This window comes from Tarenaya hassleriana, unplaced genomic scaffold (assembly GCF_000463585.1).
Source record: "Tarenaya hassleriana unplaced genomic scaffold, ASM46358v1 Cleome12, whole genome shotgun sequence".
NCBI lineage: Eukaryota > Viridiplantae > Streptophyta > Magnoliopsida > Brassicales > Cleomaceae > Tarenaya > Tarenaya hassleriana.
The window spans coordinates 1,464,716-1,487,598 of NW_010962392.1; the positions used below are offsets into that span (position 1 = coordinate 1,464,716).

General features: G+C 39.9%; 7 protein-coding genes and 1 non-coding gene across 8 annotated transcripts in view; 7 read left to right on the forward strand and 1 right to left on the reverse strand.

The window, feature by feature from the left end:
• LOC104806439 overlaps positions 1–238 on the forward strand; it is a 2,880-nt gene extending 2,642 nt beyond the window's left edge. The window contains exon 9 of the mRNA XM_010531340.2: positions 1–238. Within this exon, the coding sequence (XP_010529642.1) occupies positions 1–47 (47 nt within the window). The 3' untranslated portion in view covers positions 48–238.
• A 358-nt stretch (positions 239–596) lies between these two features.
• On the forward strand, positions 597–2,870 carry LOC104806438 (nucleoside diphosphate kinase IV, chloroplastic/mitochondrial-like). Its single transcript, XM_010531339.1, has 7 exons — positions 597–751; positions 1,449–1,586; positions 1,692–1,729; positions 1,822–1,872; positions 1,974–2,141; positions 2,236–2,348; positions 2,524–2,870. The coding sequence occupies exons 1-7, from the start codon at positions 670–672 to the stop codon at positions 2,645–2,647; spliced, it is 714 nt and encodes a 237-aa protein (XP_010529641.1). The 5' UTR covers positions 597–669; the 3' UTR covers positions 2,648–2,870.
• A 375-nt stretch (positions 2,871–3,245) lies between these two features.
• TRNAA-CGC lies at positions 3,246–3,318 on the forward strand. Its single transcript has one exon. It is a non-coding gene; the product is annotated as a tRNA-Ala (tRNA).
• LOC104806437 lies at positions 3,255–4,839 on the reverse strand. The gene has a single exon (XM_010531338.2). It carries the CDS (start codon positions 4,551–4,553, stop codon positions 3,960–3,962), a length of 594 nt encoding a protein of 197 aa, XP_010529640.1. The 5' UTR covers positions 4,554–4,839; the 3' UTR covers positions 3,255–3,959.
• A 414-nt stretch (positions 4,840–5,253) lies between these two features.
• On the forward strand, positions 5,254–7,463 carry LOC104806436 (GDSL esterase/lipase At5g08460). The gene is made up of 5 exons (XM_010531337.2): positions 5,254–5,560; positions 5,871–5,998; positions 6,069–6,308; positions 6,621–6,876; positions 7,012–7,463. The coding sequence occupies exons 1-5, from the start codon at positions 5,254–5,256 to the stop codon at positions 7,236–7,238; spliced, it is 1,158 nt and encodes a 385-aa protein (XP_010529639.1). The 3' UTR covers positions 7,239–7,463.
• A 290-nt stretch (positions 7,464–7,753) lies between these two features.
• LOC104807002 (uncharacterized protein At4g10930) lies at positions 7,754–15,116 on the forward strand. The gene is made up of 14 exons (XM_019201685.1): positions 7,754–7,984; positions 8,069–8,160; positions 8,560–8,645; positions 8,826–8,916; positions 9,065–9,114; positions 9,391–9,460; positions 9,531–9,640; positions 9,973–10,038; positions 10,289–10,726; positions 11,888–11,953; positions 12,060–13,176; positions 13,305–13,379; positions 13,672–14,634; positions 14,727–15,116. The coding sequence occupies exons 2-14, from the start codon at positions 8,092–8,094 to the stop codon at positions 14,952–14,954; spliced, it is 3,429 nt and encodes a 1,142-aa protein (XP_019057230.1). The 5' UTR covers positions 7,754–7,984; positions 8,069–8,091; the 3' UTR covers positions 14,955–15,116.
• Positions 15,117–15,471: 355 nt separating this feature from the next.
• LOC104806441 (uncharacterized protein slp1) lies at positions 15,472–18,553 on the forward strand. Its single transcript, XM_010531342.2, has 4 exons — positions 15,472–16,094; positions 16,602–17,770; positions 17,949–18,034; positions 18,159–18,553. Exons 1-4 carry the CDS (start codon positions 15,878–15,880, stop codon positions 18,391–18,393), a joined length of 1,707 nt encoding a protein of 568 aa, XP_010529644.1. The 5' UTR covers positions 15,472–15,877; the 3' UTR covers positions 18,394–18,553.
• Positions 18,554–19,028: 475 nt separating this feature from the next.
• LOC104806442 (RNA polymerase II transcriptional coactivator KELP) lies at positions 19,029–21,359 on the forward strand. Its single transcript, XM_010531343.2, has 3 exons — positions 19,029–19,401; positions 20,066–20,171; positions 21,008–21,359. Exons 1-3 carry the CDS (start codon positions 19,105–19,107, stop codon positions 21,097–21,099), a joined length of 495 nt encoding a protein of 164 aa, XP_010529645.1. The 5' UTR covers positions 19,029–19,104; the 3' UTR covers positions 21,100–21,359.
• Positions 21,360–22,883: the final 1,524 nt, after the last annotated feature.

Sequence of the window (22,883 nt, forward strand, 5' to 3'; positions counted from 1 at the left end):
CGGAAGAGAGGCTCTCCCAATTGGATGAAGCGAAAACCCCACAGTGATTCGAAGCTTTTAGGCGAGTTTTCTGTACAGTTTCTTCCTTTTATGTTATATATATATATATATATATATTATATTCTTGGCAATTGAATATAGAGTATCATCATTTTCTTTGGTTCACTGATAATAACAGTTATAACTTCATTTGATGTAGCTACCAAGTTTCCTTTGGTCTAAGTACCGCATTAATGCCTTTTTTTTTTAATTGTCGGTGATGTATATTTTCTAAAAAAACGATTTTTTGATTTTTTATATTAAAAAATATTCTGTTTCTGTTATAGAAAATCACTAACTGTTAAATTGAATATTTTTTTTATAATTTACATAAGAATAAAAAACTAAACATCATCCATTATATAATCAATTTAAATTCAATTAATAATATTTCACATTTCAAATAACCTTTGATCCTATTTTCAAAATCCATTTGTTTTGTGGCCAGATCTATATATATATACACTGGGCCCATTGACCCAACGATATGGGTAGGTTTATGACCCGACCCGGCCCAAAAAATGCCCTTTAAAGTCTCCAACAACAATTCAGACCGGACTTCACCATTTTCGAGATCTCTATTTCGTTTGACTCACTCTTCAGTGTCTCCAATCTCCATCGTTGAAGAGGATGAGCTCCCAAATCTGCAGATCGGCTTCTAGAGCCGCGCGGTCTCTTCTTCCTTCAGCTAAGAATGCTCGTTTCTTCTCCGGTACGTAAAGCTCCTCCCATTTTCTCTTGTGGAAAATCTCAGTAATGTTAGATTCCGTGGAACGTGTGTTGATTCTTCTAAGTTTTACGACGATTTCGTACTGTTGATATGTCTATGCTCGATCGATTCACTGGATGATTGTGTGGAAGCGTTTTCATTATGAGATTGTATTGAGCTTGATTGGATCTTCGATTTGTTGTCTAATCGGGTACCGATGATGGGTTCAACTCAGTTTTCTTTGAATTTCATTTCTCTCGTTGTCACTAAGACATCAACGTTCTTCTGCTAGTCTATCATTTTCTTGTTAATCCTCGTTTATAACAACGGCGGATTCTTTTGAAGATGGCAATTCTTTCGTTTTCACTAAGATATCATCGTTTGCTTGTTAATCTTGCGTCTATGCATTTGTGATGTGGTATGCATCATATCGAATGGCATAAAACACAGTTATGTGGAAACCTAGGAAAACTGAACTGAATTTGGGCTTTCAGATTTTTAGGTTCTTGTCTGATGATCTGTTTTCATGTAGGAATTTGCTTTGTAATCCCAATGATGCTTTAAAATCTCTTGTTTCTTGTTCTAAAATAGAGAAAAGATGGTTCAGGTGGGTTTGAGAATAAGTTGATCAGTTCCTCTTTGTTTTCTTTTGTCTCTTTCCGTTCTAAGGTCTTAACCTTTTCTGTTAATCCGTTTTCAGAAGGCCGAGCCATTGGTGCAGCAGCAGTTGTTTCTGCCGGCGGGAAGGTTCCTCTTTTTGCATCAAACTTTGGAAACTCAACTGCTGGGAATATCTCCAGGAGCTGGATCTGTGGACTCTTAGCTCTTCCTGCTGCAGGTTTGACGACATAACTTGGTTTACGATCTTTTGAATGTAAATATTTTCTCTCACTTTAGTCATGTGGGTTATGTAAACTATACATGTATCTCTCTCTTTGTGTAGCCTTTATGATCCAAGACCAAGAGGTACATGCTGCTGAGGTAAATACATCCCCAAACCAGACTTATGTATGCACATATCATTATTATTTTTCACTATTATGTCCTCTTAACGAAATCTTCTGTTTGATCAGATGGAACGCACTTTCATAGCTATCAAGCCCGACGGAGTGCAGAGAGGGCTGGTAAGAGAAAGCTCAGCCTGTACTTGTTTGTTTAATCCAATCTCAAGTTAGTACCTTTTTGGTTTAGTTAACATGCTCAACTCTTATCCTGTGATCATCAGATATCAGAAATCGTCTCCCGGTTTGAGCGCAAGGGCTTCAAGCTCGTTGGTATAAAAATCTTGGTCCCTTCTAAAGATTTTGCGCAGAAGCATTACCATGATCTGAAGGAAAGACCCTTCTTCAACGGTTTGTGTGAATTCCTAAGCTCAGGCCCCGTTGTTGCCATGGTAAAGGAACTTTCCTGAACCCGAAAATGGATTACCCACCTTGAAAGGCCTTACACTGTATATGTCATCTGACCGAGAAAACCCGACTTGTTAGGTTTGGGAAGGAGAGGGTGTGATCAGATACGGTCGTAAACTGATCGGAGCCACTGACCCACAGAAATCTGAACCGGGAACTATCCGAGGGGATCTGGCAGTTGTTGTTGGAAGGTATATATCATCAGGACATATAAATATTACCAACCAAACTCAAACTATTCAAATCTCATATGAAGCATGAATCAAAACCTGTACCATGTTTCAACTGTTAAATCAAATGACATGTAGATTTGGAACACCAAGAAGAGCTTATAGTAATTGAGGGTTTTTGTTTGTGGTAATCAAGGAACATAATCCATGGAAGCGACGGGCCAGAGACGGCTAAGGACGAGATCAAACTGTGGTTCAAACCCGAAGAACTCGTTTCTTACACAAGCAACGCTGAGAAGTGGATCTATGAGCAGAATTAATCTTCTTTTTCTTTAGATGATGACAACAACAATCATGCTGTTTTGACAAAAAAAAACAATAATGCTGTCTTTTCAAGGAAGAAATGCTGAGACAAGAAGATAAACAGGAAAGGGAGTAAACAGCCTTGAGATAGGAAATAATGAAGTTATTGTGATGTTTTGATTTATGAACATTGTTAAGTTTTGCTTTCTAATAATATAATCCATGGATTACTGAATCTTATATTATTTTCCTTTTTGATTCAGCGATTGAAATTTATCCAGAGCTATTGAACCGGATTATTCAAAATGATATACGCCCATCAGCTGAGGGGATGAAATCTGTTCCGAAACGCAATCACCGACACTCAACGAAGGAGACTCTCGAACTCACTTTTGGACAATGGAACCGAAGGGAAAAAAATAGGTAGAACTTTGGCTCAATCACCGGCCAACCAAGGACACTCGAATTCAAGCCAAAGTCTGATGAAATGGATGGAAAATCGAAGGATAGGGTGACAAACCAAGATAAGTTTCTCGGACAAACTGTGTAAAGTCGGACAAGAGTAAGATTAAAATAAAAATGAGCTAATTGTTAAGTTATATAAATTATAAAGATGGGGGTGTAGCTCATATGGTAGAGCGCTCGCTTCGCATGCGAGAGGCACGGGGTTCGATTCCCCGCACCTCCATACTCTCCTTTTTTATTTTTTTTTATACATTTTATTTTATTCTAAAAACCCAAAATTTTCTCCAAAGAGGAACTGAAAAAACTCGTCAGACGTATATGAGCACATTATCTATCTATCGACGCTATCTGAACTCTGAAGCTGCGAGCTACGAAGACATATCCACATTTTATCCGGCTGGTGGTTCCAGCGTCTGCCCTGCCATGGCACTTGCCTTTTCCGTCTCTCCTCCGAACCGAGAGAATCTTGGACAAGAGGCTAATCAGAAAGCAGCGCAGGTATTGGGTTTCTGGTTAAACTCTTCCAAATCGCAGGCAGCATGATCACAGGAGCTGGGCTCGCCATTTCTGCATTCGCCACAGGATGGATGAAAGAACATCGCCATGGCGGAAAAGCCTTTTCATCCGATACCGTCAAGGCACTTCAAGGAAGAAGCTCACGGGATTCAGATGCGGTATTATAGAGATGATGAGGATCACAAGCTTCGTTTCCAGAGTCTACAAGTGCAAATCACCCTTCTATCTAAAACCTGTTTCCTTTCCTTCCGTATTTGTATGTAAACTACAACGGATTCTGGGTACAGACGCTTTACCCCCAAGAAAAAGAAAATGAAGAACAGCAGCAAAGCAGAACTGTCGGAGATATCAACAACGGACCGCCGCGATGGATCCATCAGCCGTGGCAATGGTGATTCTGCACTTCGATTTTGCAGCGACTCTGTGCGTCATGAAACGCAGAACCCTAACCCGACCCGTTATCTCCAGATCCGTCTCTATCTCCATCGCGGGTCCGACTCTATTACCCGCATCGATAACTGGTCCGGAGCCCTGAAATCTAGCAGCTTCAGCGGAGGCCACCATCGCAAGAGATAATGAATCGACGGAGAAACTCGCCGACATGTGCTTCGTCCGGCCCGATCGGATCTCGCCCGCGGGTATGAACATGAACCCGACCCGTTTCCCGAAGTAGAAGAGCTGGATTTTACTGTTGTAGTGGGAGAAGACGGCACGGTTAGGGTTTCTGACGGAGGCGAACTCGGAGAAGGTGAAGCTGACGGAGTTGTTGGTGACGGAGAATAACGGAAGCTTGACGCCGGTGACGGAGATCTCTGGGTCCCTGGGTCTGAAGACGATGAGGTAAACGGTAACGGCTGCAACGATGACGGCGATTATGAAGACCGTCGCGACGATGCAGGACGCGAGGTTTGTACAGGTACAGCACGACGGAGGCTTGGCCATTCTTGGAGGGGTTGTTTGGTAACGAGGTTTAAACGGGTTTTCCGTCGGGATAAGAGTTGCGAGAAGAAAGGGAGTGCTTGGACATAGGGATAACAGATAGAAATGGGGACGGCCTGGCCGCCCGATCGGATGTGTCCTTATTTCTTTTGTTTTCACCTGAAAATTTCATCCGTAATTAATATCCCAACTAATTAAAATTTTCCGATAAAAACTTATTCACTCAACCAAAAATTGGAAAAATATTCTGATATTTTCTATTTTTTTAATTATTTTACACTCCTAGAATTAGAGTTTGATTAGTTTTCTCCTATAAATGATCGGTCTTGTGTTTATATTGATCTATTAAAGTGAGTATTGTTCTTTCTATTCATGAATGATTGATTTTTTTTTTTTGGTTTCCAAGAAGAAACAGAGATTCTAAGAAAATTAGACATTTTAATATTTTAAAAATCAATGTAATACGAGATTATTATTATTATTATTATTAAGCTCTCATTTACCAAAAAATGAGAGAAAAAACTGAATTTAATTGAAAAAAAATAATTACTTTATTGTTGGGCCAACAAGGCTCGTGATAACTGGGCTTGACATATTAGCCCAATTTCAGGTCAAAGATATCGTACGACGCCGTTTAGGTTTTTAAAACTCCACTTCCATCTTTGCGTGTTTTCCCGCCCTCTCTCTCTCTTGATCGACGACGATGTCGATCAAGCTTCTCGTTCTTGTTCTCTCTGTCCTGGTAATCCTCACGAAAACCTATTTGATCGCCGAAGATCCATTCCTTGATTCCGCCGTCTCGACTCCAATCTCTCCGTCTCCATGGATTCTGCCCTCTCGATCGCCGCCGCAGGCTCTTTTCGTCTTCGGAGATTCCTCGGTCGATTGTGGGACGAACAACTTTCTTGGGACCTTCGCCAGAGCAGATCGGCTCCCTTACGGCAGAGATTTCGATACTCATCAGCCCACCGGGAGGTTTTCCAATGGAAGGATCCCGGTGGATTATCTGGGTTAGGACTTGCTTGTTTCTAGTTTGGGCCGATTTTTTTTTTTTTACTTTATCGTTTGATTCGTTCTACTGTTTTGATTGATACACCATTTGGATCTTGTTAAAGGTGCTTAGATCTGTTAAGGGTGCCTAGAAATGCAGAGAAAGTAGAGGGAAACCCAGAAATGAGATGCTTTGTATTTTTCCCTTGTTTTTTTTTGCCGGTTTGGTGCGTTTTCTTTCGATTCTTTATACCTGCTGTTTGGTTGCCGAGAAAATGTTAAGGAAATGGAGTGGGGGATTGATTCGGTGCATGGAAAATCTTGTAACAGCTCTGCGACTTGGCCTCCCGTTCGTTCCAAGCTATCTTGGACAGACCGGAACAGTGGAAGACATGCTTCACGGTGTGAACTATGCTTCGGCTGGGGCTGGGATTATCTTCTCCAGTGGATCCGAACTGGTAAAATCCCTACTCGAACTTAGTTTCCATTTCGAAATAGCAATGTTGAGTTTCACAATCTCGGTTGCAGGGCCAAAGGGTTTCATTTGCAATGCAAATCGAGCAGTTTGTGGACACATACCAGCAGATCATACTCAGCATTGGAGAGGAAGCTGCTGATAATCTGATCTCGAACTCAGTTTTCTACATTTCGATCGGAGTGAATGATTACATACATTTCTACATCAGGAACATCTCCAATGTCCAGAATCTCTATTCTCCGTGGCATTTCAATCAGTTCTTGGTTTCCAACATGAAACGGGAGCTCAAGGTGAATAACATTACTTCCATATGTTCATGTCTGCATTTACAATCAGAGTTCATCCACATGGTACAGAGTCTAGACGCACAATGCGGTATAGGGAGTCAGATTAATCACGATAGTGAAAAGGTTTAGAACCCGAACTGAGAAAACCGAACCTCTTAAGCTCGATATCACAAAAAGCTAAGGTTAAGAGATCAAATTCAAACTAATGCCTGTTCTTCTTTGTTTGGATGTTTGATTTATCAGATTAAGCATTGCCAGGTTTTAAGCACTTTAAGATCATTGTCGGTTTCATTTCATATATGTTTTCAATCACAGAACTTGTACAATGTAAACGCGAGGAGAGTAGTGGTGATGGGGTTGCCACCAATCGGATGTGCACCGTACTATCTGTGGAGATACAGCAGCCGGAACGGAGAATGCGCAGAGGAAATGAACAGCATGATCATGGAATCCAACTTCGTGATGAGATACATGATTGATCAGCTTAACCTCGATCTTCCTGGCGCTACATTAATCTTCTGTGATGTGTTACAAGGCGCCATGAACATCCTCCAGAACCACCAGCTCTACGGTTAGTATAAGCAGTAACCTTTTGGAAAAGACAGTGAAAGATCCTCACTTTATGTCATATCTTTCGTAACTACAACTTGGGCGAGTCATTGGGCAACTCGGTGGGGTCTTACCGAGTTTTTGTTTGGTGACTCAGGTTTCAACGTGACGAGTGAGGCGTGTTGTGGGTTGGGGAAGTACAAGGGGTGGTTCCCGTGCATAGCGCCGGAGATGGCGTGTGAGGACGCATCTTCCCATCTGTGGTGGGACCAGTTCCATCCCACCGACGCCGTCAACGCCATCCTCGCCGACAATGTCTGGAACAGCAGCCACGTGGACATGTGTTTTCCCATGAGCTTGGAGGCTTTGCTCGCTTCTGTCTGAAGGAGAGGGTTTCAACGATTTTGCTCCGGCGGTGGAGATGTGAGTACCCGTACACGTTTTGATAAATGGAGGAAAAGTAAGAGATGAGTGCATGTCTTGGTTTTAGGTTAATATAGGTTGATGCGGATGATCAATATCCTCGTACTTTTAACAAATGCGAATACATATATACATAAACATATATAAGCATATGTATATACATATATACTTCCCAGTTATTCGATTTGGTGAAAGAGCAATAACAAAGGTACTTGTCCATTTTTTGATTTTTCAATTCAGAAGACACATTTGGCTACTCAAAACATTTTATATTTATAATGAGATCAATTTTTTTGGGCTTTGTAGAAGAAAGGAATTTGCTTGCAAAATCCTCCGTATCTTTTTGTATTTTAAGGATTGGCCCAAGGTTTTGAAAGCTTGCTAAAAGACCCCATGGGAAGTAGAAACTTTCACATTTGTGACCCCAAAAGGCAAATCATGAAATTCCAAATTACGAAAGTCCCATATTTCTCCGTCTTCCTCAGCAAGGACGGATTTCCTCTCTCTCTCTCTCTCTCTCTCTCTCTCTCTCTCAAGTCCAATGATATTTTCTGCAGACGGTGACGTCATCGCCCATGAATTTTTGCTTTACTCGTTTTGACCTAGGAGAATCTCTCTGTTTTCCATGCTCAACCATTTGTTTTCTTCGTGATTTCCCCAACAAGTCTGAGATTTCTCTCCCTGCTTCGTAGTTTTTTTCATCGAAGGTAGGTGGTCCGAGAATTATCGGGGGGATTTTTTTTTTGTACTGTTCGCTTCATCGTCGATCGCTTTTCCTTTTTGGTTTGCAGATTCTTTTTGGGGGAGAATAATAATGGAGCTCGATTTTGTTACGAGCAACTTGCTTGACGATGACGCTGTTGAAGTCGGATCAAATGTCACCGTAAGCTTCTCCTTTCTGGGCTTTTTTCCCCAGGACTCGTGTATGAACTATCCACGCAATCGATCGAAATTTGTGTTGATGTATAGAGTTAATCACAGTCGTGAATTGCTTTCTTTAATGCTCAAGCTCGAACTTGCAATTTCCTGTTGAAGCGATTCCTCCAGTAGAATTTTATCTGTCATGTAAATTTCCGAATGTGTTCTATATAAAGATCAAACCTATGAACAGAAGCCGCTGCAAATGGAATTGGGTTTAAATTTCGTGACCTGTTGTAGGATACTTCATGTTTTTGTCCCCCATTGAAGGAAAATTTATGGGAGGGATGGAGAGACTGTTGTAATACATGTTTGGGTTTCTGAAATGGTTTCTCACTGTGATTTTTGGTTTCTCTTTTGCCAGGATTTTGCTGGAATTGAAGGCGAGAGATGCGGGATTTGCATGGATATTATCATTGATAGAGGTGTTCTTGATTGCTGTCAGCACTGGTATAGCTTCTCGTCTTTAAAGTTATAGTGTTTCTTTAAACAGTCTAAGTTTGAACTTTGAATTAGGATTTAATATTGGAAAAATTGCGAGACTGTGTATGCTGAGTTTTTTTTTTCCATGAAAGAGCGGAGAGATAGTTGGTGGCTCTGGTTGTTTAATTCATCTGGTGCCTTTTTCAGGTTTTGCTTTGAGTGCATCGATAACTGGTCTACGATTATGAATCTTTGTCCTCTTTGTCAGAGCGAGTTTCAGTTGATTACATGTGTCCCTGTAAGTACTTCATGAGTTTTCTGTTTGTGTTGTTAGGTTTATGCTGATGAACATTGTTGTTTCTTACTTGAACGTGTTTGAAATCCTATGGTTGTGAGTTTTAATAAGCTCTTGGGTTAGGTAATGAGTTTTCTGTTTGATCATGAAGGTGTATGATATAGGTGGGAGTGGCAAAGATGGTGAGGATTCATCATCCAGGTATTGAAATCATGTTTTTTCCTCATCACGAATATTGTTTTCCTGATCTTAAGGATTCATTCAAACTCTGATGATTTTAAATGCCTGAACAATTTGCATGACATTTCCCTGCAAGCACATCACTCACTCTTTGTATTTGGTAATGGCATTACAAGATGAATTAAATGGCATAACATTAATAAGTAGTTTAGGATGATAAAAATCCTGTATCTACCATGGGTTAATAACTAACTGTTCAAAGATCTTTATCATAATTATAGTTTCAAACGTGTGCAGAGATGAAGATTGGTGCGTTGAGGGGAAGACTGATGCCTTCTCTTCTCCATCGCACTATATTAACGAAAATGTAAGTATATCATAATTTGGCTTTTCAAGTTGCTATATAAATGTCTAAAACTTTCTTAATCATTTTGTAGGCAGTTATATGTCTAGATGGACTTGGCTGCAAAATCCGGCAGGACCCTTCTTGCATTGAAGGGGATTCCAGCCTTGATACATCAATTGCTTGTGATTCTTGCGACATATGGTAATGATGGCCTGTTGCATATTCTATGTATACATTCTCCCATGGATTTATTTGTCTTTCTATGCTGGGTCATGAAGTTCACTTTCATGGAACTCTAGTGCGTGCTAAGACTAAGTTTTGCTGCTCTGTCATATCATGTCTCCTATTGTTTAAGATTGAAGTGTCCTGTAAATATTGCATGCCAGTGGAGGCATCTTTGTTATCTTATAAGTTATAAGTGCAAGTTAACTGGATCGGTTTAGAATGATAAGTATTGCACCATTCGTTCTTGTTCTAATATTTCTGAAGATTAAAATCTCCTCTTATTGTTGCTTCAATCCATGTGCTAACAGGTATCATGCTTTTTGTGTGGGTTTTGATCCTGAAAGTGCATCTGACGATACATGGATATGCCCAAGGTAGGTTTTGGACAACGATTTAGGAGTTTACCACAGGCGATTGCTTGTCCCATGATTTGCTATGTTTGTAGTAACTATTGTAGATTTATTGCCTTTGTTTGAAGTATGTGCATGTTTTTCTTCTTGCTGGGTCCTGTGTTTAAAGAGAAAAGACAGATAGGGCTTGAATTGATGCTTTGAAGTGCCATCCTTCTTTCTAGTATCATTTTCATTTCTATTATATATGTTCTGCTTTGCTTTGTGCCTGTAGATGTCTCTCTAATGAAAAGCCTCAAGAATCTGATGCTGCAACAATGGAGGCAGGAAAGTCTGAGTATTTTCCAGAGAAATCGAATAGTGGATGCTCAGGCGAGGCTGTTTTCTCTGGAAGTTTTTCAGTTGCAGTTGCTGATGAAGGTGAGACGGCTATTGTTGTTTCGATTGTCAAAGGAAATGAGTGGCACATGGAACCAAGTGAAACCACCCCATCACTGGCTCAAGCAAAGATGGATGGATGCCCTGATAATTCTCATCTGGAAACATGTAGTATGAATGACATTAAGGAGCAGGTCCCAGGAAAACAGGAGTTGAAGCTGTCCTTATCACATGAGATATCATCTGGTTTACCTTCAGACTCGATGCCGCAATTGTTTGGCGAACATTTGGAGAATGGTACTGGTATCTTGATTGAACAAGGCAAGTTGTTTTGGTGGTAGTATTCTGTCTGTGAGGTTTTATTACTAAATTTTCGACAGATGTAGATTTTCGATAGAGTCCATTCTTGGGTGGCTAAAAAATCCATCTCAAATGTGTTTGCATGTTTTATATATTAGCTGTACTACAATAAATCTCTGTTCTCCCTGCTGCTTGGTAATGAACTAAGCTTGTATGTTACTGTAGACCCTGTAACAAGAGTTGCAGAGCAGGCCTAGACGTCTTCATCGAATTTTACAAACATGTTACATCTTATTGAGTATTGGTTTTTTTATTTTATTTTTTGGTAATCAACTTATTAATTTCAAATATTGGAAAATTTATTCACTTGAAATCATTTCCTTGTTTCTTTTTTTCTGTATGAGATTGAAATTATTTTGGCCTCGTTTTTTTATTCAATATATTAAATAAATGTCCACATCGTTTGTCATGGATCGACATTTCCGGCAACAATTGGACCCCAAATTCTTAAGCTGTTATTGTTCTCTCCTTGTACTGTACAGTACACATAAAAAAGACAAATATAGCCAAAGATTTAAAAAGTAACAAATTAAAAAATAAAACAACTAAACCCTACTCCTTAAATCTAATTATTACCAAAACTCCTAAAAAAAGCTACTAGTTTATGCTTAGTAATACTCGGGATTACTATAATATTAATTTAAATTCTAATTATTAATTAACCTTAATGAAGATACTTATTATATTTAATTGCACCGGCTTCTACTCCCTTGTTACGAGCGACCACCACAGTCGCCACATGGACGCCATAAACGGGGGCGTTAAAGATTTGGTCTGCCACGTGTCGGAGTTCCAAAACGCCGCCGTTTTGAGAGTGTTTCAATAGAAGCCTTTCGGCTTCGAGCTTTGGCATCTTGATCTTAACCCTAATGATTTCCTCTTTCCTCTTCTCCACCACGAAACCCTCTTCGCGATTCAGAGTCTCCGCGTGGAACCTTGGGACGTTGTTTGGCGACTTTAAGCCTTCTCTCTCGGGCGGAGGCTCTATCGTGGTGTGCTCGTCGGCGAATCTCACTTTCTTTCTCATTTCCTCCATTTCATTCCTGTGATGACGTAATGCAAGTACATCAATGTTTGTGTTTGTACTGCTCCACATGGTCTTATCTCCTGAAATGTGTTTTGCAGCTCTTGCCAGTGCAACCATCAATAGTTCAGATATTTCTAACATTATCAGTGCAAAGAGAAAGCATTCGGATTGCGGGTCAGTTTCACTCATTCAAACCTTGTGCACCGTCCTACTGTATGTGCTGTGTTTCAAATGTTTGTGTGTGTTTTATTTTTTCGTGGCATGTTTTTTCTTTTACCAGTGGTAATGATGACGATACGGAAACTAAGACCGAGATTGTAGAGAAACTCAAGAGGTCTAAACCAGGGGAAAAGGAAAAGGAGGAAACAATGTCGATGGACCATGAGAACATATCCACTTCAAATGATGCTACTGTTGATATATTGGACATTGTTAAAGGAACCAGTCACAAGCCTTTAAAGAGATCTTTGCATCCAAATCTTATCGATAAAGTTTCAGAAGGAGAGAATGTTGCTGGTTTGAGGGTAAAGAAGATTATGCGTACAACAGCCGATGAGAAAGAGTCTTCGGTCCTCGTTGAGAAACTAAGGAAGCAAATAAGAGAAGCTGTTCGTAACAAATCGGCGAATGACATTGGAGAAAACCTTTTTGATCCAAAACTCTTGGCTGCCTTCAGAGCTGCTATAGCAGGACCCAAAACTGAAGAACCACCTAAAACGTTGTCGCCTGTGGCAGTGAAGGCGAAGAAGTTGATGCTGCAGAAAGGAAAAGTTCGTGAGAATCTCACGAAAAAGATCTATGCAGATTCCAATGGGAAGCGCAGAAGTGCATGGCACCGGGACTGTGAAGTTGAGTTTTGGAAGCATCGTTGCATAAGAACTAGAAAGCCTGAAAAGATTGAGACTCTGAAGTCTGTTTTAAGCCTCTTAAGGAAGAATCCAGTTGACACGGACAAAAATTTGTCATCTAAAAACCTCCACCAGGCTTCAAATCCTATTCTCTCCAGATTGTACTTGGCAGATACCTCTGTTTTCCCGAGAAAAGATGATATCAAGCCTCTTTTGACGTTGAAAGAAACGGGAAGCTCCCACAACAATGCAAAGGCCACGGAAACGGACAAGATTTTACCAAATGTCAGTGCTGCGAAGGGGACAAACTCCCATACTGTTGGGTCGAAGGGTTCGGATAAATCACATCCAAACAAACGATCAGATGGAACATCCAATTCTGCATCGAGTAACTCTAAAGAAACATCGGGGAAGTCAGATGATCTGAAGAAAGACAAAAGGAAGTGGGCATTGGAGGTTCTTGCAAGGAAGAAATCTTTATCCCTTGACAACTCAAGCCAAGACAAAGAAGGAGACACTGTGATGCTTAAAGGGAATTACCCCTTATTGGTATGTAATTCCCCACCTCGCTGTTTTTTTGGAAAATCTGGAAACTGAAAAAGAAAACAAAGGCCTATCGAGTTATCTGGTGCTCTTCAATTGTTAGTTATTTATGTTTCTGTTGTTGCTTTGATCAGGCTCAACTTCCGGTAGATATGAGACCAGATTTGGCGACCAGTCGCCACAACAAAGTTCCCGTTTCAGTTAGGCAGGTAAATAAATAAAGCTGTCTCTGGTTCATCCTCAAAGCTAGTTCAGTATCTCCCGTTACTCCCGTTACCTTAAGTTTACCCTATTCTTAGTTTTGCTAATCACAATCTTATTGAGTAGCTAGCTTCATTATTTCCTGGTGGTTTTCTTTGATTATGAGCTATATGAGTCACTGGTTTAGCGGATCATATGATTAGGGGGAAAGTTCAGGCTAATCTCTTGTTGATTTTCTCGTAGAACATTATTATTTCCGTGTTTTCTTCTTTGCTCTTAAGCAAATGACTGATTCTGCAGATACAGCTATACCGCCTGACAGAGCATTTTCTTAAGAAAGCAAATCTTCCAGTTATCCGAAGGACTGCAGCCACGGAGCTAGCCATTGCGGATGCTATAAATGTCGAGAAGGCAATCGCCGACAAATCAAGCAGCAAAGTTGTGTATTTGAATCTATGTTCACAGGAGATACTGCACCATTCAGAGAGTAAAGTATTGGACAAAACTGCGGATCAGAGTTCTTTGTCATCGCCTGCTGATGACGAATCAAATCAAACTACTGACAAGACTTCAGATGATCAAGCCGTTCTCCAAGCACTCAGAACCGCAGGTCTCGTGTCTGATTCACCACCAAACAGCCCAGTATGTTCGGCGGAAGTCTTGCCGGATAAAGCAGGCAACTCCTTGGACAAATCGAGAGAGGAAGACCACCCGGACAATGTACTCGACATAGATGTAAATCCTGAGGTAGACATATACGGGGATTTCGAGTATGATTTGGATGATGAAGACTTTATGGGGGTTACCACAGCTGCGAAAGCCTTAGAAACACAGCCAGAAGAAGATCTAACAAAGGTGAAGGTAGTTCTAAATAGCCTCAAACCCGAAAAACCAGCGGTTGATCCCGACGTTTCCGAGGATGAAAACACACGGGCGATCCAGAATGCAACTGAAGATGGCGGGATCAAGCCCGTAGATGTGGAAGAGGAAGGTGGTGAGACATTTTCATTGGCGGAATGTCAAGAACTGTACGGTCCTGATAAAGAGCCAGTGGTGGTAGAAGAGAACAATCTTCCGAGTGTGAAAGCACTTGATTCCGAGTGTGAAAGCAACGTGCACAAAGAGTTCATCGGTTCTAACTTCGAGAACTCTAATATGGAGGAAGAGAAATCGTCGTCCAGAAGGGTTCAAAAGAGGAAACAGAAAGAACAGAAAGACAATACAAATACCGAAGATGGGTCTACTAGCTCTGTCACCAAGAAGGTAAGTAACCCTAATCGAATTTCCGATTCTTCACCCAGTAGTAGTAACCCCCATTGCTAAACGATTTTACGAGACCCGGTTAACGATTTCAGGTGGAGGCGTACATAAAAGAACACATAAGACCGCTGTGCAAGAGCGGAGTGATAAACGTCGATCAGTACAGGTGGGCGGTGACCAAAGCTACCGAGAAAGTAATGAAGTATCACACCGACGCTAAGAGCGCAAATTTCTTGATCAAAGAAGGGGAGAAGGTCAAGAAACTGGCCGAACAGTACGTCGAGGCGGCAGCCACCTCTTCGTCCCAGCGGAAGGAGAAGTGATATGTGCTCAGGTCTGAGACTGTTTCCTCGCTCTGTTTAAGCTTTTCATCCATAGTCTATGCTTTTTTTTTACCACGATATGTTATTCGGTAAATATGAAGAGTTTTAAGAAAGTGGTTTTGAATTCCGGAAACATAAATTTACTCGAAATGGCAAAGATTAGATTGAGGGTTCTTGACTGAAAAAGGTAAATTAGGTGAAGAAGAAAAAGGGATAGAGGTTTTTAAAGTAATTTTTAGTTTTTTTATTATTTTTTTATTCAGTTTGTTTTTTTTAGTTTTAGAAAAATTATAACTATTGAGTAAAAAAGTTCTGATTTAGTGTAGGTAATATAAAATATCCAATATTTAATAATATAGCTTTGGATATTCCCCGAGAGAAAAGAACTTACCGAGAACGAAATGGTGAAATATTAATTGAGGAGACGAAAGTAATATGTTTTTTACTGCATAGTTTCTATAAGCTGGACCGGTCATTTTTTAAATAGGAAAACTTGGTGTAGAAGGAGGCAGTGCCTTGTGGTCCACGTAAAAGAACTCAGTCAAAGGCTTGTTTTAGAAATTTCCGAAAATAGATGGAATCATGAAGTAGCCGTTGAACAAAAAGGTAAGTGTTTATATATTTGAAGATAAAAACCAGTTATCTTTTTTTGTTGTAAAATGATAATAATAATAACAGAAGATTAAAAATAAAACAAACAACAATATGCCGAAGAGTTCGCCCTCCCGCTGTCCAAAGTTAGTTTCCTCCTCCACAACACATCAATACGCGTCGCCATGCTCGCTCTCTCCCTCTCTCTCGTCCTCATCTTTCTCGTCTTCTGCATCTCTCTGTTTCTGCAAGATAGCGGCGGTCAATCTTCTCTCTATCTCTCTCTGTATTCGTGTGTATACACACTTGTGGTTATCTGTTTTCGCTGAGCGATGACGGCGCGTGGAAACCGTTCGACTATATGCCTGAACGAGAAATGGCGAAAGCAAAACAAGGATTGCAAATCTCGTGCCGTGAGGGTCTTCGAAAATGCTGATATTAAGCCCAGACGGGCTAGATTTTACGAGCGCTCTCTCTCCCTCGTTTTCTTACTCTGGTGCTTCCTCTTTCTGGTTTACTCCAAGCTTGGTCTTGGCCATAAAAATGGAGGTAAAGATGAAAACTTTCTTTTTTTTTCTGGGTTTTTTCTATTTGAGGCAGCAGACCCTTTATTTTTGTCTGTAATTTGGTGTTTGATTGCCTGGAAATTAGAAGTGGAACGGAGAGATATGGCAATGATAACTTTTAAATGTTAATTAAGAGAAAGCCTGAAAGCTTATTCATGTATTGTTTGGTTGGTAAGAAAGCTCTTGTTTGGTTGGTAAGAAAGCTCGTGGAATTGATACCTTTTTAGGTAAAGAATGATGTTTGGTTGCCCAGAAAATGGAAGTGAAAGGGAGAGAAATGATGAGTATATTGCAATTTCTCTTTGATGCCTAGATAATGCATTGGATATCTTGTCAAGTGTAAAATGAGAAGAAAAGGATAAAGAAAGGAAATGACTTTTTTCTTCCTGAAAGCTTGGAAGTGTTGTTCAGATTGCAACTTGCTGAACTGAGATCAAATTTCATTCATCACCTGCATTTCAAATTCTGAAGAAATTCATCTCTTTTGTAGATGGAACTGGAAATTACGCAGATGGGTCGGTTTTGGAAATCCAGAATTCCACAAGTCCCAATGGTACCGTTTTCTCTCAGGCGACAGCGAAAGATAGCAACTTTTGTCTAAGGAAGAAGGGCCAGCTAGAGGATGTGTTTGAGCATGCTCTGGGAAACAACACTTTGTTGATCTGCAGAGTCGTGCAAGAAGAGAGAACAAACAAGACTCTCGAAGCATATGATTCCGGTATTGTCACCTTTGATGAAAAGTTCTGTGAAGTAAACGGTTCCACCGAGCCAACGGAGCTTGTAAATGTGACCCATCATAGGTTAGAGCCGGATGGAATGGGGTATAATTTCGCTTCTGCTATGAAGGGTGCAAAAGTCGTGGCCCATAACAAAGAAGCGAAAGGAGCCTGTAACGTACTCGGGAAAGATCACGACAAGTATTTAAGAAACCCGTGTTCAGTTGCAGATAAGTTTGTGGTGATCGAGCTCGCTGAAGAGACGTTAGTTGACACTGTAAAGATTGCAAATTTTGAGCATTACTCTTCGAATTTCAAAGAGTTCAGCTTATCAGGCAGCCTGAATTACCCAACTGAGACATGGACGCCGGCTGGCAGTTTCGTGGCTGCAAATGTGAAACATGTCCAGACATTTCGGCTTTCAGAACCCAAATGGCTGAGGTATCTGAAACTGGACCTGTTTAGCCACTACGGTTCGGAGTTTTACTGTACTCTGAGTGTTGTAGAGGTCTACGGCATTGATGCTATCGAGAGAATGCTTGAAGATCTGTTTGTTGCATCTGATACTCTCCCAGGTAGACACACTGTGTCCGAACTGAACCGGGAAGTTGAAATCACTGGCGAAAAACGAGACAGGAAAGTGAAGGGCAACGGAACAGTGCAGATTGGGGAGGAAATCGATGCTCAGAAGAAGAAAGATGACATTGTGAAGAGCGGGAGCTCGAGTGACAAGAAACACGAGTTCAGGGAGAAGCATAACGTTTTGAAAGTGTTGATGCAGAAAGTAAAGTCCCTCGAGATGAATTTATCGGTTCTGGAGGAGTATGTAAAGGAAATAAACCAGAGGGAACCAGAGATTAGCTTGGAGATAAACAAAACCCTAATGCTTGTGGAGGAAAGCAAAGCTGAAATCAGACAACTCATGGATTGGAAAGAGAAGACGGTATGGGTCACAGAATAACTTTCTTCTTCATCCTCACTCTAAGCTCAGTCATCAACTGCCATCTTACTTTTACACACACACACACACACACACACACACACATATATATGATATCCTTTGTTGCATTTAACCTCAGCCCACCAACCATATATTCATGACTTTGATATTTCTTACACAGGAAAAGGAACTCAAAGACACAGATCTATGGAAAACCCTTGTGATTTCCCGTGTAGAATCGTTGGCCAGAGATAACAGAGCCTTGAGGTCGGTTCTCTCTCTCTCTCTCTCCACTTAATGATATATCGAAAACTCGCCCGATGGAAAAGGAAATCACTTTTGTTGAAAGTGTAAGTCTTCTTATGTGTATACATATACGCTTTGAAATCAGATCGGAAGTGGAGAAGATTGGAAGAGAGCAGGCATATCTAGAGAGGAAAGAGCTTGGAATTCTCTTGATAAGCCTCTTCTTCGTGTGCTTGGCAACGATCAGGTTAGTCTCCACTCGAATCCGGGCCATTCTTGGAGCTTCTTGTACGGACAAACCGAGGCCGAGGCCAGATAGCGGTTGGGTCATGATACTTCTCAGCAGCAGCATCTTGCTTTTCATCACTTTGCTCTCTTAGTAGGAACTCACTCTCAGGGTCTAGGGTTTTAGATGTGCCTTGCCTCGCAAGTTATTATACCCCTTCAGATTAGGAGGAAGAATTATTTCTTAAAAAAAATAGAATGAAGAAAGAAAACTACTAAAATGTTTTTGGAGGTCGAATTTTATTTCCTTGTTTTTATGTAATATATTGTTTGTTTCTAATTTCTTTTTGGTTGATGTACAGTTTTTTTGCTAATTTCTTTTTGGTTAATTAGTGAAATAGGCAAAGGGTTTAATTGTTAAAATAAAAATAAAAAGGAAAAAAGCGAAAGTATGAGATTTTTTAAGGGCACGATTGTAAAATATCCTCAAAATCAAAAAACTGTCCCCAAAGTGACCCACTGCCCCTATTTGTCATCACAAATCACTCTTATCAAGTAATTATAATTAAATTCAATTTCTTCTAATCATATCATTAATTTCAGAAATACGGCTTGACCGATGGTGACCGTACCGAAATCATCGGTTTACTCCGGTTTGGTTCCTTGACGTAAGCAAACTTTTCTTCACGCAGGACCACAAATAACGGGTTTCATCATCGTCGTCGTCAAAATCCCGTAGCGGACGACACGTGGACACATTAAGACGACGACGTTTCATCGCCGATTTCCCTGCTTGGCAGACGCACGCCATTCGAGGACGAAAAACACTTGGAGAAAAAAAATCCAAAATCGGAATCGGAACCCTAATGGAGCAAGAGATGAAGGAGAAGATCGAGAGAACAGTGCGAGAGATACTTGAGGAATCGGACATGGCTGAGATGACGGAGTCCATGGTCCGTAAACTCGCGTCGGAGAAGCTCGGCGTCGACCTGTCGGAGAAATCGTATAAGGCGCATGTTCGGCTCGTAGTGAATTTGTTCCTCGACGAGCAAAGGACGAAGGAAGCTGCGCAAGCGGAGGAGGAGGAGGAAGGAGAGGAGGACGCTAGAGGTGCTCCCAAGGATAAGGAGTTGGACGATGAGGGCAATCTCATCATTTGTCGGGTTCGGTTTGATTTCCTCTCATTATCCTACGACTTTCTGTTGTTGTTCACGAGCTTGTTTGTTCTCTGCGCGACTTACATCATGGTTGACTTACTCCGATCCTCAGTAGTACTAAGGAGTAATCTCAGTGACAGTTACTGAGAATATAGAAATCGAGTCTGAGCTGTTGATAACTAGGATGATACACTGACGTCAGTCTCTTCGTTTTCCGTGTCCGCTTCAAATTGCACCGAATTTGTTGGCTGGATGGCATCGTTCTTCCTGCTCGGTGGAGTCTTTATATTATTTAACTAAAGCTTTAGACTGGGAAATTTTCTCGCATTTTCTTCTCAAACCCAGAAATATTTTATTGGAAATGTGACCATAGCCTTACAATCATATGTAAATTTCCGCCTTTAGTCGATGTGTGATCACTGCACACCATCAGGTGATTGTGGAACTTGGAAATGAGTCCACATTAGGTGCTAACCAGCCCTCATAAACCTATTGGCAGAATCTGAACCTGCTAGCCCTTTGGATGAGGGGGATGCCTGTAGTCATACGGGCATTGACCTATCGTATGCTCAGTTTATATGAGAGCAAAACAAAAATCTCGTCATTTGATTTTATGATAATTTTAATCGATGTTCTCATTGCCATGTGTTTATTATGGTTGATGATTCAGTTGTCAGATAAGAGAAGGGTGACAATTCAAGAGTTCCGAGGGAGAACACTTGTTTCGATCAGGGAGTATTACCAGAAAGATGGCAAAGAACTTCCCACTTCTAAAGGTACTTGGCGTAGTTCTTTATACAATGCTAGCACTTGTGGGCAATGCTTTTTGGTGTTCTAATGTTTTTGGGCGTGTTAAGTTATAAATGGTTTACTAGGAAGCTCGGAAACTCCATAGAACATAGCCTGCATTCAAAGAACAAATGATCCCGAGACTCGGGGCTAGAATTAATAAGATGTGTTCCGGTTGTACCTGCATCCCCCATGATAACATCCGATCCTTTGTCGGGTTCTTGTTCAGCATAAATGTCCAAACAGTGAAAGCGTGACGCGGAGTGTGTCCTCTAAACCATATAATGGATGACAATGGAACTCGATCACTAATCGGTCGAATCGAAATCCAGACTGCTCTGGCTGAGAAAGCAACCACAGGGATGTTGTTTATTACCCATAAATGCTTATCCTTCTAATTGGTTAGTCTGATATCCAACAAGAGAGTGACTAACCTCAGCTGGACGTCGGATCTTGGGTTAGGCAGTAACCAGCGGTTGTCACGATAGACCGATGCGACTCTTCCAGTTTTAGGGATGCCTAAGTCAGATGGTCCCGAAGGAACCGAACATCAAGTAGCTGCCCCAATGGGGACCAATTATCTAGCCAGAAGAAAGTGTCTTCCCCATTACCCACAGTTGTCCGAGCAAATCCTTGTGCATAGATAGGTCCTTAGTTTCAAGAGCCGTCAAAAGGTCCATGAGAACCGAGCTTGAGGCAGGGCTAATAACATTTCTAGCAAACCTAATTTTCAATGTCTACTTGGAACCCAATTCTGATGTCTAGTGCAGGAGATATCTTTTCGATCCTCTTGAGTTTACAAACAGTCTTTTGATGCCTCCAGGAATAAGCTTGACGGGGGATCAATGGTCGGCATTCGAGGAAAACATCCCAGCCATCGAGAAAGCTATCAAGAAGATGGAATCTCGAGTTTGAGATCTTCGCATTATTGCTAAAGCCGTTCAAATCCGCTTTCCAGAACCTGTAAGTTTCTATTTTGTAGTGTGTGAATGAAACCCGCATGCGTATTTCGGTGGTAGTCGAGGTGACACTGTATGTGTGTGTACAATATCACTTTTTTTTCTCACAATGAAATGTCAAAATAAGAAAGATCCTAAGCTGTGATGACTAGAGGAGTTGAAGTTCTTTTGCTGTTGGATACTTTGTTCGTTAATTGGTTATAATTTTAGGGTTGATATGATGGGGTTGACAATAAGTTTTGATCCCTTTTTTTCTTTATCGATTGAGCCACTCAATCTTGATAGCAAGATCAAGATTGTATTATTTGATTATAAATATATTTGTTAATATTTAAAATTATAACTGATTTACACATCAATATTGATGAGTTTCGAATTCTTTTGTCCAAGTCCTAAACTAAATGAAAATATAATTTACGTGATATTTATATATTATTATATTATCGATGCGTAATTCACGTGTTGATAATAATTTACATGTGTTGTTTTTTTGCACCTAATCTAACATTGGATTTTATTTTAAATCTAAGTTTAATACAAAATTTGTTTTTACATATTACTATATATTGATTATATATCATTATCGTGATAATTCGTAAATAACAAGTTGTTTTCGTTTAATCAAATATATTTTTATAGATAGAATTTGGAAAACCATCGATATTCATGTACGAATTCGTTATGTTTTCAGATGTTTTCCTTATATTTGAAAAATATGATATATTATTGTGTTAAAATTAAAATTCATATAAAAAAAATAGTTTCGAGTGTGGGCCCCTTGGATCAAAAGATGATGTAAGAATTCCAAATCACTAGATTATTCCGCATCAGAATCTGACGGACCGTAAGATACTCTTCGAGAAAATCCAACGGCTGGGAAATCTCCAACAATAAGTCAAAGAAAAGTCAACTCCATTTGGTTGAACAACAAGAGTTGCCACATCCCACGAAACCGGGAATCTTGTCCGAAAGCCTCCCTAATTTTCAACACAATAAAACTATTAAATATTAATATTATATTACGACCCAAAACTTTTATATTAATATTACTGATGATTATGACAATGATAATGATCGCAATTATATTAAAAACAATGACAATGAATCATTCCGATATATAAATACCATACATGAAGTTGTTGTTCGGATCTTTGAAAAAATCCTCTTTACATAATTATGGTTCTAATTCAATTTATTTTTTTTATAAACTATGTGTTATATTTATTATCAAGATTTTGGACTATATACTGAATCCAACTATATTTAATATCAACTGAAACATTGTTTTGTGACATGTCATATGTTATATTTCCTATAATATACAGTATTTGTTATCGATACTTTTATTATATATTTGAAGTGAAATATATATTAATTGAAAAGTTGTTTTTATGAAAAATGAAATTCTATGTTTTCTATAATCTTTATGCTAGTTTTTTTTTTTTGGAATAACCATTGAGAAAAAAAATATTGTGGTCTTTGACAAAAAAAAATAGTTTGGATTTAACAAAAAAAAACTTTGGACCATACTTAAAAAATAACAAAAATAAATAAAAAATCCGATGGCAAAAGATGAAATGAAATAAAAACAAAACCCGCATGAGAAGTGCCTTCACGTGGATTCCAACGGGATATTCCGCTTTTATTGTTTCAAGCATCCACCAAAGTGATTTTTTTTTCTAAATTAAATAATAAAATAAAACAAATACGTAGTTTATCTTAATATATATATATATATAT